The 16425-nt window shown below is 40.0% G+C and overlaps 1 protein-coding gene across 2 annotated transcripts in view; it reads left to right on the top strand.

The window, feature by feature from the left end:
* The window catches only part of sdk2a (sidekick cell adhesion molecule 2a), an 84649-nt gene extending 68279 nt beyond the window's left edge, over positions 1 to 16370 (top strand). Inside the window, exons 22-45 of one of the 2 annotated variants that reach the window (XM_042004966.1) lie at positions 21 to 142; positions 310 to 419; positions 568 to 718; positions 2023 to 2260; positions 2347 to 2462; positions 2577 to 2766; positions 2878 to 2976; positions 3325 to 3519; positions 3619 to 3820; positions 3909 to 4012; positions 4293 to 4363; positions 4500 to 4635; positions 4790 to 4846; positions 5318 to 5419; positions 5529 to 5644; positions 5781 to 5967; positions 7307 to 7444; positions 8045 to 8227; positions 8350 to 8475; positions 8565 to 8729; positions 8833 to 8973; positions 10731 to 10875; positions 13019 to 13148; positions 14490 to 16370. In XM_042004966.1, the coding sequence (XP_041860900.1) occupies positions 21 to 142; positions 310 to 419; positions 568 to 718; positions 2023 to 2260; positions 2347 to 2462; positions 2577 to 2766; positions 2878 to 2976; positions 3325 to 3519; positions 3619 to 3820; positions 3909 to 4012; positions 4293 to 4363; positions 4500 to 4635; positions 4790 to 4846; positions 5318 to 5419; positions 5529 to 5644; positions 5781 to 5967; positions 7307 to 7444; positions 8045 to 8227; positions 8350 to 8475; positions 8565 to 8729; positions 8833 to 8973; positions 10731 to 10875; positions 13019 to 13148; positions 14490 to 14900 (3635 nt within the window). In that variant the 3' untranslated portion in view covers positions 14901 to 16370. The remainder of the gene's footprint in view (positions 1 to 20; positions 143 to 309; positions 420 to 567; positions 719 to 2022; positions 2261 to 2346; positions 2463 to 2576; positions 2767 to 2877; positions 2977 to 3324; positions 3520 to 3618; positions 3821 to 3908; positions 4013 to 4292; positions 4364 to 4499; positions 4636 to 4789; positions 4847 to 5317; positions 5420 to 5528; positions 5645 to 5780; positions 5968 to 7306; positions 7445 to 8044; positions 8228 to 8349; positions 8476 to 8564; positions 8730 to 8832; positions 8974 to 10730; positions 10876 to 13018; positions 13149 to 14489) is intronic. The other variant, XM_042004973.1, reaches the window with a different exon arrangement.
* Positions 16371 to 16425: the final 55 nt, after the last annotated feature.

The following is a 16425-nucleotide window of genomic DNA, read 5'->3' on the forward strand; positions in this document are numbered from 1 at the left end:
CTGTCAATTCTCCTCCACAGAGTTGCCTGGTCCTCCCACCAATTTAGCCATCTCTAACATCGGCCCTCGCTCTGTCACCCTGCAGTTCAAACCTGGTTATGATGGCAAGACATCAATTTCTCGATGGCAGGTGGAAGCTCAGGTAAAAAGAGTCAGTCCTATTTTAAAAATTTTAATTTGAGTTTCTGTTTGTGTTTTTTTTTTGTTTTTTTTTTTTGTCTCGTCAAATTGGTACAGAGAATTTTTATGTTTTTCTATTAATTTTTTTTTGTTAACTGCTTATGCCATCCATTTCCATGTGCATTTCAGATTGGTATAATTGGAGAGAATGAAGAGTGGCTGATGGTTCAGCAGCTGGCTAATGAACCTGATGCTAGATCACTGGAGGTCCTGGATCTGAACCCTTATACTTTCTACAGGTGAATAAACACAAATTCTATTAAAATCACTGGCTTTTATTTTGGGAATCACTAAGTAAGATCTTTTCTGATCCAAAACATCCTCATCATTTCTTAAATCACCAGAAAATCATGATTTACTGCCATCAGTGGGTTTCTTTTGTCTCAGGTTTAAGATGCGTCAGGTAAACATTGTGGGCACCAGTCCTTCCAGTCAGCCCTCCAGAAAGATCCAAACCCTGCAGGCCCCTCCTGACATCTCACCTGCAAATGTTACCCTGCGCACAGCCAGTGAGACCAGCTTGTGGCTACGCTGGATGGTAAGATTTCATGCCACACTGCATGCTGGTCCCTGATGCAGGCAAGATTGGGTTAACTGAGCTGAATGGTGGACATTGTTATGGCTTTTGCTATGAAGACTTACATTTTTTATGCCAATGAGCCATTTCAAAAATCTTTTTTGTCTTTTAGTGTCCCTGTCATTAACGCTTAATATAATAAGGGGGACTAGAATGAATTGACAAAAATGTCCTTGAGTTGTAAGATAAGCTATGTTTAAAAAAAATCTGATTTAGATGATGAGGTACTACAAAGTCTGACATTAAATGACTTTCTTGGTGACAGTCGCTGTTGAATGAACTCATTCACAAGAAGCCCTTTCCTTCTTCTTTGTAAAATGTTGCCTGATCCTGTTCTCTTTGGGCTTTCAAGTGATGAATGAATACAGGCGACAGCCCTGATGATGCTTTGGAAAACTGGACACACTGTGCCCTTGGTTATTGCTGCTTTCTGTGTCAGCATTTGGCCAGCGTATTATTTACCACATCTGTCTATTATCATCCCTGCGCCAGTGCCTGAGCAGTGAGTCACAGAGGTTTGTGATATCCCTGCAACCCCTGCAAGATTAAAAAGAGAGGATATACCTAGATTTAAAAGCAGAGGAGTGTCAGCAGTGCCATATTGCTCTTCAAAATTGATGACATAGCTCAATGATCACAGCCCTTCTTAAAAGCTGATGTTAAACTAATATGAAATTTTATGTCCCTTTTCATGGCTTTTGCAGTAAAGTTCTCAAGTAAATCATGAACATATTAATTTCAAGAATAATAACATTTCAATAATAATAAGCTCAGTTTATACTCTATTCATTACTTGTCATGTTCAATTGCGTGATTGAGTCATTGTTAGGTATCCTGCAAAGGAAATATGAAAATCTTCTGTGTTTTCACCTTTACAGATTGAGTGAGTTTTCGACAGATTGAAACCTGTTTTGATATTTGAGAGGTTACTGAAACCTGCCCTCCTGCCTTATCAAGCGTCAGTTTTATAATTGGTTTCTCAAGAAGCATGCCTGAAAGTGCCTGATCTAATACAAATATTTAAATAGTTGGGATATGTTATTAATAAAAATCACAATGCTGTGGTACCTCAGTTTAACAATAAAACCTTTTAAAATGTTGCTAACTGCATCTCACGCTATCTGTCAGCACCTCTTATCTGTTGTTAGATCCCAGTAAAATGCAGCCTCTCTTGGGTTATCACTTCATTATGCTCTCACACAGTTATATAATTTATATTGATTTTGATTTTGCTTGACTAATAAAACAGGAAAAAAAACTTTTAGCCTCTTCCAGAGTGGGAGTATAATGGCAATCCAGATCTTGTTGGCTACCGCATCCAGTACTCCAAAGCGGGGTCTAAAGGGGGAGTTCTTTCCCATGTCATTATGGACCGGATGGAGAGAGAGTTCACTATAGAGGACCTGGAAGAGTGGACAGAGTATGAGGTCAGAGTTCAGGCTGTTAATGGGATTGGCTCTGGACCCTGGAGCCAAGCAGTCCATGGCAGGACCAGAGAGTCTGGTGAGGAAGAAAACACTGACATTTAAGTACAAACCTTTCAAAAATATCCTTGAATTGCTTTAAAAGTTGTCAATCTCCTTCTGCAGTGCCTTCCAGCGGCCCCATGAATGTATCAGCATTTGCCACCACCTCTAGCAGCATCCTTGTGCGGTGGGGAGAGGTCCAAGAAACTGACCGTAATGGACTTATCCTGGGCTATAAGGTCACAGCTCTTAAATGGTTCATAGCTTAGAATAACATTCATCTACAGAAGATTCCTTATGCGACAAATGTCTTCAAAAGTCATCAGGCTGTATAAATTCCTTGCATCCTTTAGGTTGTGTATAAGGAGAAAGACTCAGACATAGCTCCCAACTTCTGGACAGTTGAGGGCAACACTAGTCACAGTGTCCAGCTGAGTGGTCTTGGCAAGTATGTCCTCTTTGAGATCCAGGTCCTGGCCTTTACTCGAATAGGAGATGGAAGGACCAGCTCACCGCCCATCCTAGAGAGGACCTTGGATGATGGTAAACATTTTTTTCTCTCTCATCTTATTTGTGACTTGACCTTTTATTGTAGATTTTAATCACAGTTTTTTTTTTAAAAAAATGCTTTTTTTGTCATTTTATGTGCAACAGTGCCAGGCCCCCCAGTCGGCATCCTGTTCCCAGAAGTTAGAACCACCTCAGTGAGGCTCATCTGGCAACCTCCTGCACAGCCCAACGGCATTATACTGGGTGAGATTATTGTCAGATCAGGACTGGAATTTAAAATGCTTCATATGATGCATGCAAGATATTAAAAAGCCAGGAAGTGGAAGCAAAAGTAGTGGAATATAAAAAAGATTAAAAGAAACTGTAATACAATCAAACCAATTAAAAGTGAAAATATTCTCAACTCAAATGAAATTAGATAAAAAGCAGCAGCTAATGCAAGACCTCCTGTATGCTTCAATTTAAAAACCTTCACCCTGTAAGAACCTTATTTTTCATTTATGAGTTATGTTTTATGTTGAACTGAGACTAATTTTTTAACATTTTTTATCCTTTCTTTTTATCTTTGCATGTATGATTTGATCTTCTTAGCTTATCAGATCACATTCAGAAGAAACTCTTCAAATAGCAATGCCGCCACTGTAGATGTACTGAGCCCCAGCGCACGACAATACACAGCAACTGGACTGAAACCAGAAATGGTTTATGTATTCCGACTCACTGCTCAAACACGAAAAGGTTGGGGGGAGGCTGCTGAGGCGCTGGTTGTCACAACAGAAAAGAGAGGTGAGTATAAAATAACCGCAGCGCAATTGTGTTTTTTGACTGATTCACCTCTAAATATTGAGCTGAAAAGGCTTGTGTGTATGTGTGTGTGCCCTTCAGCTCGACCCCAACCCACCAGCCGTCCCATAGTGCCACAAGAAGAAGTCCAGGCGCGCAGAGTGCTGTTGTCATGGGAACCAGGCAGCGACGGCCTGTCCCCAGTTCGTTACTATACAGTTCAGTACAGAGAGCTGCCAGACAGCAACTGGACTGTCCACTCTGCATCTGTCAGCCATGAGACACACTCCTACATCGTGGACAGGTAATAAAAACGTCCGCTCCCTAAGTGTAATATTTATTTACATGTATAATTCAAACTTACAAACATACTTTTTGTCCTTTCTCAAAAGGTTAAAGCCGTTCACGTCTTACCAGTTCCGAGTTAAAGCCACCAATGATATTGGAGACAGTGAATACAGTGAGGACAGTGAGGCCATCACTACATTACAGGATGGTAAGAACTTATGGAAGCTGAAAATTGGCATAGATTGAACAAATCACAATGCATCTAATTTCCAATTGTGTTTGATGTTAGACTTGTCCAAGAGCATTTTGTAGCTGTTTGAACATGATTCTACATTCATGCTTTGTCTTTGGATTTTCACTGTGAATACTTTACGTCAACAGTGTACGTGTTTGCTCTCAAGCTGTTCTCTACCAGACTGTTTAAATTACATATTACTCTCTACTAGTACATTGTTATTCTAACACAATGTTTTTTTTATTTTCCCCAGCCCCCGACAAAGCCCCGACGATACTATCTGTTACACCACACACCACCACATCAGTATTGGTCCGTTGGCAGGTATGCTGCTGAATGGCCTGATGTTGAGTGGTGTGAATAGAAAAAAATGTAGTTTTTTTTTTTTTTTTTTATGATACCTTATAGTTAATTGCTTTTGCTGAATTGTGGATTTTAAGGGATACTTGTCTCCTCCTAGCCTCCCTCTGAGGATCACATAAATGGAGTCTTGCTGGGGTTCAGGGTCAGATATCGGGAGTTACACTATGATAGACTACGCAGCTTCTCTGTCCGCACGGTAAACAGCCCCTCTGCAAACTGGGCTGATCTCACAGGTGAGTTTACTGTTTAATAGTTTATTCATATGTTGCTGCTACTGGTTTTAAATATACTTAAATATAATGTGTTTTTCGAGAAACCGAAAAAATTGCACTCAACATCGCCACTCTTTTTTTTAATTCTTTGCACCATTTTTATCCCAACTCTCAGCTCCATACAGCGTCAGAAACTTGAGTGAATCATCTCTAACCCAATATGAACTGGACAGTAAGTCTCACATCTCCCTTTATGCCTCTTTTTTTATCACTGTCCTTTTTTATTTTTTTATTTTTTTTGCATGTTATGTGCGATATTTTGTTTCCACAAAAGTAGGACATTTCTACTGTAATATACAGCAAGAGTGCGCTCCATCCTCCCACTCAGCTGAAGCCACTAAGCAGCCACCACATATTTTCATTATCATGCGGATATGACTTTAATCTCTCCAAGCTGCATTGTCATTATTCCAATATGTTTTTCTTCCTTTTAATCACTGACAAATCTTCCCACATGTCCCCACAACAATCCCATCTTTCCATCAGTGTGCATTATAATTCCAACTCTGTCTTTTCTGCTCTGTTTCTGATGTTGTTTTGCCACGGGCATCACTGCAACTCTGTCTCTCCCTGGATGAATTTCTTTGTGCTCTTTTATCGTAACTCTTCTATTGCCCTGCTGCTATGTGCGCTCACCTTGCAGATTTGAGTAAACACAAGCGCTATGAGATCCGTCTCAGCGTGTATAACGCTGTGGGGGAGGGTCCTAGCAGCGCACCACAAGAAGTGTTTGTAGGGGAGGCAGGTAGGTTTTTTTTCTCACTGAGCAGCATGTGTTAGTCTACTTATTCTTGCACTTTATGTCTTAAGTGTTTAACAATATGAACCTTATTATATAAAATATGTTGTTCTAGTCCCAACAGCCCCTCCCCAAAATGTGGTGGTGCAATCTTCAACAGCGACTCAGCTGGATGTTACATGGGACCCACCTCCTCTAGATGCTCAGAATGGAGACATACAGGGTTACAAGGTATTAATGATGGACATTTTTTTTTAATGTTTTACCAAAAAATGAATAACATTTACATGACATCTCTCTTTTTGTCTATTTTCTGTAAAATCATCTTGATTTCTACATTCAAATCTCTTTCTTTTTCTGTCTGTAGATTTATTTCTGGGAGTTCCAGCTCCAGAATGAGACGGAGCGCCTGCGCACTCTGTTTCTACCAGAGCTCGGGGTGAAGCTTAAAAACCTGACAGGCTACACCACCTACATGATCAGCGTGGCAGCCTTCAATGCTGCAGGGGACGGGCCCCGTTCCTTGCCCACCAGAGGGCGCACTCAGCAAGCAGGTGCAAAATCCAGATGTGGATAAGATCCTTCAAAAGCATTTACCTTACAGCCATAACTTATGCCAAGTCCTTGTAGCACTGCAACCTCATATTTCTTTAACCTTGCTAACTTTGCACAGTCTGTTCCCTTCTGTCAATTACAGAATGATACTCCCTCTCCTTATTAACCCAGTGTTTATGGTTCTCAACAGTAATGTATGAAGATTAATCATCCCCTCAGCCATAAAAGGTGTCTACAAAAGAATAACTGATAAGTGCTTTTATCTTGAGTCACCACAAAACTGCTAATTTAACTGCAGTTGTTACAATAGCTTTAAGACAGATAATATAAGACCTGCTCCTTGTACTCAGCAAGATTTTTTTATGAAGGAGTATTGTTTCATCCCTTGAGATATTGCTTTGGTAATCAGAGTCATTTTGGCACCTCCTTCCGTACACGCCACTGGGGTGGAAGCCAAATGACAGCGGAGGAGCAGAGAATACAAAGTGCGAGGGACACATGTAGATTAGTCTTTTTTGGCCACAACTACACAAAGACGTCTGTGTTTACGAACTAGCGAGTGTCCCTTCTCTGTGGTTTCAGCACAGAAATGGTTTACAATATGAATGTCTCTAGTCTTTGCTGCCCCCCCTTGACGCTATGACATTGGCAAGGCATGCAAAGTGCTGAGAACTTAAAAACACAGGCAGGAATTTTGGCTCTTTGCACCACAGGGTCCTGGGAAATGAGCCAACACAAGCTTTTGTGATATTTTATGCAGAATTGTGGTTAAATACTGACACTTAGCTGGATCTGGGTTGGGTCAGTGGGCAGAATTCTCACAGCTCTCACTCAAGGTCACAGAATGATTTTTGCAAACTTTTGTTTGTCTACTTTTACTGCATAGAAATCCCTTTTTTCCAAAAACTTGTGCAAACCTCACAAAATATTTAATTACAAAATATTTAGGTTTGCTGCTCTGATCATGAACATTTAAAAATAACATCTTGATTTGTTTCATTTAGCACAAATGAAGATTCTGGTTCCTTCTGCTGAGCACTAGTGTGTAGGTCTACTTAGCTGTGTTGGATTTATTTTCTTTCTTTTCTAGCATTGTTTCATGGATTACATAGATATTTTTTAACCTTTTTTTGTTTTAAGGTATCATATTATGTAAAAGAAAAAACATTTTTACTAATAATTTGCAAAGGTAAAAATAATTCTAACAAAAGATTATTAAGCATTGGATGACATATTCAGGTCAGCTCATGGTAGGTTTGCAGCTGTGTATGCAATGTTTTATCTCAACACTGTGAAGAAATCTGTCATCACATCTTCTCCCCCTTTCTTCACCAAAAGCACCAAGTGCTCCCAGCTACATCCACTTCAGTGAGCTGACCACCACCTCGGTCAATGTGTCCTGGGGAGAGCCCAAACAGGCCAATGGTATCATCGAAGGCTACCGCCTGGTTTATGAGCCCTGCACTCCAGTCGACGGTGAGAAACTCTGCCTGCAGTTTAATAACTCTGCCGTCTCTTGACATTCCTCAGTTGGCTTTCTCAGACAGTGATTTACAACCTCTAGCCTCTTAACCATATTCTTTTTAAACTCATGCTGCTTAAGCTGGTGCTCTAATTTGTTACAGATGGGTATAGGCCCTGCAGTAACATATATGGCAAGGCTGATAAACTATGCTGGAATGCTCTTGTGAGACTTTGCACAGCTTCATCTTTCACTAAGAGAAACATGGTTAATAGCTGGCTAAGTGTTGTTGCCTTGACCAGATTGTCAAGTAATTGGGAGCAGAGTTGGAATGCTGGACTGAGGCTGCTGTAGTCCCTTGGCTACTTTGCAAACAGACTCAGTGCAAAAAGAACAAAGCAGTAAACACATTAAATATCAATTGGTATACTCTTGACAACTAAAAGGCTGCGGGATTAGAAAACATGTTCAATTTTATGTCCAAATGCAGTATGTGTGCATCCGTAGTTGTCTGTCTGGTTTTGTCCATGCCCATGTCTGCTGTTTTGCGATAAAACTTGGCTATTTGTCGCTTGTAGAAAGCAGTATCTAGAGTCTTAGTGTTTCCTGTACAGACTCCTCTCCTCGCACTCCAGGTGTCAGTAAGATAGTGACTGTAGATGTGAAGGGCAGCGCTCCTCTGTGGATGAAGATCAAAGACCTGGCTGATGGAGTCACATATAACTTTCGCATTCGGGCTAAAACGCTAACCTACGGACCCGAGGTGGAGGCCAACATCACCACTGGGCCTGGAGAAGGTGTGACTCTCTAAAACTCTTTTGTGTTACTGCTTATATTTCTTGTGTAAATGATACTGTCTTTGGTGGAGCCTTTGGGGCATTTTGTCAAACCAAATTCGCCTTTTTTTTGTTTTCCTAAGGCGCTCCAGGCCCTCCTGGAGAACCCTTTATTTCTCGATATGGCTCTGCCCTCACACTGCATTGGACAAGTGGTGATCAGGGCCGTGCACCCATCACACGATACGTCATCGAGGCCAGACCTTCTGGTGAGACACGGCATCTTGAATTTAAACTACTCCGTCTCAGTGCAACCTAAAGCTTTGTGTTGTTGACATTTTCTCATATATGCTTTTAGATGAAGGATTGTGGGATATTCTTATCAAAGATATTCCAAAAGAAGTGACATCCTACACACTTAATCTAGACATGCTACGAGAAGGTGTCACCTATGACTTTCGAGTAATTGCTGTCAACGATTATGGCTATGGCTCCCCCAGCGCCCCATCCCCTTCCATATCAGGTTAATTGTACTTACAAATGAAGATTTTCACATAACTTTGGTGCAATTATAGAAGATATACTAGATTTTGTAATTAATATATCTCATTCTCTTTTGTTTTCAGCTCAGAAAGTGTCTCCTTTTTATGAAGAGTGGTGGTTCTTGGTGGTTATTGCTCTAGTTGGCCTCATCTTCATCCTCCTTCTTGTTTTCATCCTCATTATCCGAGGCCAGAGTAAAAAATACACCAAAAAAGCTGACTCAGGTAGGAAACACCACTGACTACTGAATACTGATAACATTTCAGTCTATTTGTGCAACTTAAGCTGTTGAGTAAAATTTGTCTTCCTCATGGTAAAAGTCTGCAGAGAATTGAAACTTTTAATGACTGAGCATCTGAAGTCTATTTTGAAGAATAAGAGTGTGAAGGCTCTCACAATGAGACAAGTTATCTAGATTTCCCAACACTGTCTGGCTGACAGGGTAAAGAAAGAGTAAAGGTTAAAGCAACGGAAACAGACAAATATTATTGTCCGAGTCGAACTGCAGTGAGGATCGATACCAGGATAAATGGCTTGGAAGGGATTTAATGTCGGGGTCATTTATTATACTGAGAGTAATTATATATCTACAGCACAAGTGGCTCCCATACCACTGTGTGAAGGGGCCAATTTGCAAGATTCTCAATTATCCCAGCTGACGCCACTCCTCCTAGAAACTCATTTGTCACAGAAGAACAAGTTAATCAGGGTTAGTAGATATACCATTATTGTTAATTATTTATTGTCAGTAAGTAACAGTAACACGAATAGCGTCTGGGGGCTTATTTTTTTGACACAGTCTTGTCATCCAGTCACACTAAGGTCAGACAAGGATATAAAAATAGTACCGGTACTTAGAAAGAAAGGAGTAGGGTCTTAAAAAGCCTGAAATGGCATCAGGACTCAAAGAGATCAGCACAGAAGAAGATTGTTTTTGTATAAGAACACAGGCAGTTTTATGTTCTGCCCAACCCCTTCCCAATTTCCCCAGCTGTAAGACTGCTCTGTCCTAGTTGTAGTCAGGATTGTAAACTGATGACTGCCTATGATAATCATGTGATGCAGTCAAGAGAAATATATAGTATAACCAAAGAAGGATCTGATTAAGATAGTGTCTGCTGTCTTTTCTATTCAGAAAAACACTTATATTACGTCTAAATACCTCTTAAGATTGTTCAAACATTGTTTTATAAATGTACAGGGAATCTTGTTACATGTTTAACAGTGGAGGACTTGCAGGCTCACATAGTGGAGGAAGTCAGTTAAAGAAAATAAGGTTTATTGAACGGAAGAAAAGAGTGTCCAATAACACAGATCCAAAATACAGTAGCAAACAAAGCAGAAAAAAGACTTTTCAAGAAGAATAAAAGTAAACACAAAAGGAAATATTGACAAGAATCTGAAATAGAAAAGAGGAAACCTGGTAGTATATGTACCAATGGTGGTCATGACTATAACAGATTTTTACACTGCAGACATGTTTGAAGGTTACAGACAAATGAACCAGATCTTAATCAAACCAATCTATTCAGTTAATGGTTATCCGTCCCTAAGTGTGAATGCTTTAGTGATATGATTTGTGACATCCCAGTCCCTAACTGAATATTGTCATTTGTTGACACAAAACAGATGAATTGTAATCAGTAACTGAACCAACCTGTGAGACAAGGGCAGAAATAAACAAAATACTCTAGGGAGCAGGAAGTAAAGCTTAAACTAAGGTAAAAAAAGAATACTAATTCATAAATTACACAGAAACTAAGTAAATCAGAACAAGAACATAAATGCTAATGATCACCACCCATGGAGGGGAATGATTTTTGTTTTGATCGGTTGAATGTTTGCTGTCCTGGTGAACATTAAATGTGAGCGACAACTAAAAAACATTAAACTTGGATTCTGGATTTGCTTGAAGATCATAAATCATACATAACCACCATCACCATAAACCACTTAATGTCGTTTTCACATTCCTATCCAGGTAACCACTCCAACTGCACAGCAATGCCTCTGACCCATGGAGAGATGGTGCGCCTGGATGAGGGACGCTTTCCAGCCTTGGAGCTTAACAACAGACGTCTCTCAGTGAAAAACTCCTTCTGCCGCAAAAATGGCATCTACACCCGGTGAGTTGATTTCACTGTATACACACTGCTGTGGTACCCAGTGGACGATTGCTTTAATCTCTTGCTGTCCACTTCTCAAATATCTTAACTAGCTTGTGTTTCCTTTTCATGTTTAGTGTCTTACCCATAAAGCTGAGGAGAATTAAGCATTCAGCATTGTGTTATGTGTTAGTCTTGAGAGATTGTATTGACCCTCGAAGAGTCCTGCTGCTGATTTGAGCCGACTCTTCTCACCTCATTTATATTCAGTGTTTGTGGAAGCAGCAATCTATATAAGGGGACAACACAATACCAGCTGATTAGCATTCCACAGTGTCTGCCCGTTCTCTTTCTTTGTCCATCTCCGCTTTAGACAAAGAGACCTTATGGGTCAGAACTGGATGTTTTTCTTCAGCCTTGACCCTGATTTTCAGCGCTATGAGAGCCGCAACATAAAGTCCTGGTGTAGGCCTATCTCTTTGGTAATGTATAAGTAAATATTAGATAAAAGGAATACCACAGATTCTGCAACAGGACAAACTTGTTTAGAGACCTGGGTCACAGCGTAATGAGTGATCATCGGCTTGTAGGCACAGCATAAAAACTTTTTTTAGTGTGCACATTATGGTGGAATGTACAGGGGGGTGCATTAAAAGGCAGGTTAATCTGCTCTGCTTTGCCTGACCAAGGAGGCCAAGATTTTTATCAAAGAACCTTGAGTTGCTCCCTCTCTTTGAAGAAGTCAAATCTGGTCCACACTGTTTGCTAATGAAGAAGGAAGAGTGGGTAGGCTCCATACGGGATGTTTGAAAGGATGAAGGAAAGAAGGATAAATTAGACAGATAAGGCAAGGGAGAGAATACAGTGCTCCTAAATAATTCATAGCTCAGGGGCCGTTGCCCCTCCTCCTCTACACTCATATGGCCACATCGTTTTAATATCTGACTCAACCTTCTCTAAATGTAAATTTTTACCCCCCCACCACCACAACCAAGTCCGCCCTCTCACGTTATCCCCTTTAACTAAAAGGAGATGTGCACTTGTTGTGTCAACGCTTTCATGGCCGTTGTCATCTTGTGTTTTGTAAGCTTGCTCTTGGCTTTCCTGGTGATTTAGCGCTTGCATGTATAGCTCAGTACATATTAATTTTTATTCCAGAAGTTGTCAAGGTTTTCTGCTTTCATGCCTTAATATTAAACTTGACATCACAGGGTTTTACGCTTGTCTGCTCTGCCCCCACACACACGGTGTTTTCCATTTCAGATCATTTAAACATTTGCTTTCATGCCATTCCTACTTTAAAGCATTATTTTACTTTATTTTATAAAACCAACTAAACAAACTCTCCTCTCAATGTTGTATTAGCCTTGGTCCCACTGATGTTGCTCAGTGATGAGGTAGCAGTCCAGTTTTAGTTTCTCCGACCGTCCAATTCAATCTCAGCAGACCTTGAACACAGCAGCAGTCATAACTTCAGAAGAAGAAAAAAAATTATTGCGTCCACAGATGTTTCTCCCTTCTTCACTGCATGGAATTAATCATAGGAGCTAGAAGAAGCTAGGGGTCTTTTTGCTTGACTGGGCCCTCTTATAAAAACTATTTGTGGAGCTTAGTTACCCAGCTTTTCTGCAGGAATTCTAAATCTTTTATTGACTCATCCTGCACAATCATTCAGCCCGAATCACCACAAAGAGTCTTTTTATGAAGAAGTAAATATATATATATATTGTGCAGGATCCTGTTTGTGCATCTTATAATGGTTGAAGTGAGCTGACCTTGCCCTTTGATTGTTCTTAGCTGAGCCTTTGAAGATTAGAGGGAACTAGACCAATTACTTTTGCTTTCTGTATTGTGTATTTGTGTGTACAGATTGCCCATTCTGTGCATTTTAAAATGTTTTTTCTTTTTTTTTTTTTTTTTCATCATCAATGCACTCAATCTCTTCTTTTTGGTTTTATTGGAAAGAGTTTTCATTTTCAAACTATTCTTCAGGCTTTCATTAGTTGTCTATTTGGGATTAGTCACAGACCTGGCCAAGCTCTGCTAAAAGTGAGAGCTCTAGAAAATCTGTTAGATTTCTTTTTATTTTTTATTAATCTTTTAGCTTTTTTCTGACGCACAGCCATTTTATAATACATATTCTTCTTTTCTTTATTTTGTTCAGATCACCTCCAAGACCTAGTCCTGGAAGTCTGCACTACTCTGATGAGGATGTCAGCAATAAGTATAATGACCTGATCCCCGCTGAGAGCAGCAGTCTGACCGAAAAACCCTCAGAGATATCTGACTCTCAGGTAAGCACTGACTTTAGCTTACAGCTTATATGCCTAACCTTTGACTGGAATCAGCAACAAACTTGAATTAAAAAGTAGAACTGAACTGTTTTGAATATATCAAAGTGACAAAGTCCTTTAAGGCAAAGTTGGCACCTTTCCAACCAAAGAAATACTTCTTTTATTCACTTTCCGCTACTTGTGTCACACTCACTGTCTATCCTCAAGCCTTTTTTTACTCATAATCACTGCATTGCTACATGTAAAAAGTAGACAGCTGCCTAATTAAAAGGGAATGTTTCCGGGGATAAATTAATGACAATTTTCAAGACAATCTGTCTCAAGTGAATCGGCTCAAAATTAAATATCCTCTATTAGCATAGCTTAGTCATATCTGACATCTCAAAATCTTTTAATGCTGACTTCTGAAAGAGGATGGAAGTATGCAGCTCTTTCTCATATCGCATGTGTACTGAAATCCTTTCAAAACTAATACATTTTTCAAAAACCAGAATAGTGTGTTCGTTTAGAAGGTCTGAGCTTATTGTGTCATATGTGGGATAGATAAAAAGAGGTATCAAAGGGTATAGATGGACATAAAAGTCTTTTTTCACTTGTGCAGGGTCTTCCCTGACCAATTTATCTGGTACCTGCACAGTCAAAACATTGTTCAAGCCAGTTTGAACAAACAAGACTCACCCTAGAGACAAAACCTGGTGTTATTCTTTTCCTCTGCATAGCCTCCCACTGTTTACCTGCCACTTGTCTAAATAAATGGTGCTTCAACATCTGCTAAGCTGGAGTATCTCAATAGAGTCGATGAGCGAGCGGTTGTCAGGCACGCCATTGTGCCAAATGTTTAATGTTGTCTCAAAGAGTAATTTGCAGCTTTTTTTCTTTTTCTTTTTTTTTTAACTGTTTATATTTCTCAGCAAGTACACTGTAGTGGAGCAGCGGGAAGATTCATCAACTCAAGCATCTGTAACTTACCAAACTGATGGCTTCATATTACAAGAAAAGCAAACTAATCCTATAAATATTATCTCTGTCCAGGACACTCTTGTGTGCACTTATATTTGTACTCCACAGAGATATGGGTGAGCCCCTACAGTGTGTCTGACAGATTGTCACTAGAAGTGATTATAAGCCCTTATAGAATTTTTCAAGCAGTAATAGATTTAGAGTTGTGAGTAGAGGTTTCCTGCTGTGTTGACTTAGTATTGTGTGGTTTGGTAATAAACTGCACAATATTCAGAATAGAATTAGCCCTGATATAAGAGTGTGAAAATGTAGCTGTCATTACACTATGTGGTAAATTTTTAACAATCCAAGTAATTCATTTTTGTGGTGACTGGCTCACAGGGCAGCGACAGCGAATATGAAATGGATCAGAGCCGGCAGAAGACCCACTCCTTTGTCAACCACTACATCAGCGACCCCACTTACTACAACTCCTGGCGGCGCCAGCAGAAGGGCGTCTCTCGTCCGCCTGCGTACGGCTACTCCCAGCCCGAGCCCCTGGTGGAACAAGAGTCCCGCCAGCACCCACCGCCCGTGCCCCCTCTACCTCCTCTCGTCCCCCAGAGTGCCCCATCCCCACAGCCCCAGTGCCAGGGTCAGGGCACTATGTTCAGGCCGAAGGGAAGCCGGACTCCCACCCCCTCCCTGCTGTCCTCCGAACCCCCCAGCCAGCACAGCACCCTCTACCGGCCCCCCAGCAGCCTGGGCTGTGCCGCTCAGGCACCTACCGCAGGCTTCTCCTCTTTTGTTTGACACACAGCTTTCCTTCATATAACAACAGGACCCTGAGGACGAGTCTTTGATTTAGTTGTTGGTTTATTTGTAATTTGTTCTTTTTTTTTATTTAATTTTAATCTTTTGTTCTGTCTTACAGACAGAGTCTTTGCTCAATATTAAGCATTGCAGGCATCTTTAATAGTGCTTTCTCCTCTGTGAAGAGTGTGTATGTATGACTGTGTTTAGCGCGTGTGGTTGGTCAATCTATGTAATCTGTATTTTATGGAAAGACAATCATTTGAGGATTTTTGTGCATTGCTTTGGTAAATTTATTTGAATGATCAACCATATAAACAAGGTAGAAGAGAACTGAAAGTTCTGAAAAAAATCCTTGTTTTAAAAATACTGTATTATTGTTTATCATGAGAGCTTTATGAAAAACAACCACCTTAGATCCATATAGAGTATGGACCACTTGGCTTGCTGAGACTGGACAACAGAAAACCAACTCTGATGGAATAAATGTTTGACAAAGGATGAACTGATAGTGAGGAGTGGACTCTGACTTGGAGGGAGGCACTAGTGCTCACTGTGGCCCTCGGCTGCCTTTGACTTTCTCACTCTGCCTAGTCATTGTTGGAGCTGCAGTATGTGTTTACTATATGTACTTGTCTCATTTTGTTTACCAGATATTTATATCAATCAGCTTCAAGCTCAACAGTTTCCAAACATCACTAGTGACAATGTTATGAATCACATTAAAGCATTGTGGCACCTTTATAGTAGTCTGAGGATGTTGATTGTGTGCTGGTGCTCATGTCACTGTGATTGAGTAACTGTCATCATATGCATACGTTTGCTGTTGTCTTTTTCACGGGAAATTACCAAATGCACAAACCGGCTTGGTTCTAATAAGATGATATTGCAACCACATAAAATTTATGCTATAAAAAATGATCAGCTAAAAAAGCAATAACTCAACTTCATTGGGTTACTAAAGAATAATTGTAAATCCAGGTGATGTTGAGTTTCATAACAGTAACAAAACTGAAGTGTATTTCTTTTAGAATTTCTTAACTAATTATGAAATTGGCCTCTTGCAAATGGCAAAAGATTATGACAGCTTGTATTATATTTATATATTGCAGTCTTATTTTACGAAAAGTCCAATCTATGGATGGAAAAAAACGGAACAGAGGTATTATGTATAAAACCATCACTACAGATTGTCACATGATGTGTGTCAACATGTTACAGGGAAGCAAAGCATTCATTTGATTTCTGAAACTGTGTCTAATGCTAAAAAGACACACATGAGTCTGTTATGTTTGTTACAACATGCTGAACATGCAGATTTTTACAAAGGATTGCATGGGAAATGCCCATTGTAAATAAACTAATCGCATCTATTAATGTCCAATGTCAACATGTATACACTGCACAATGTAGGAACCAATATGGACCTATTAATGGTAGCTGTCTAAAATAAATTCTTCTATTTTCTGATTACTTTTTCTTCATGAATCATCAAAACATTTTAGGATATTATGGAATATTGTGG

This window comes from Melanotaenia boesemani, chromosome 2 (genome assembly GCF_017639745.1).
Source record: "Melanotaenia boesemani isolate fMelBoe1 chromosome 2, fMelBoe1.pri, whole genome shotgun sequence".
NCBI lineage: Eukaryota > Metazoa > Chordata > Actinopteri > Atheriniformes > Melanotaeniidae > Melanotaenia > Melanotaenia boesemani.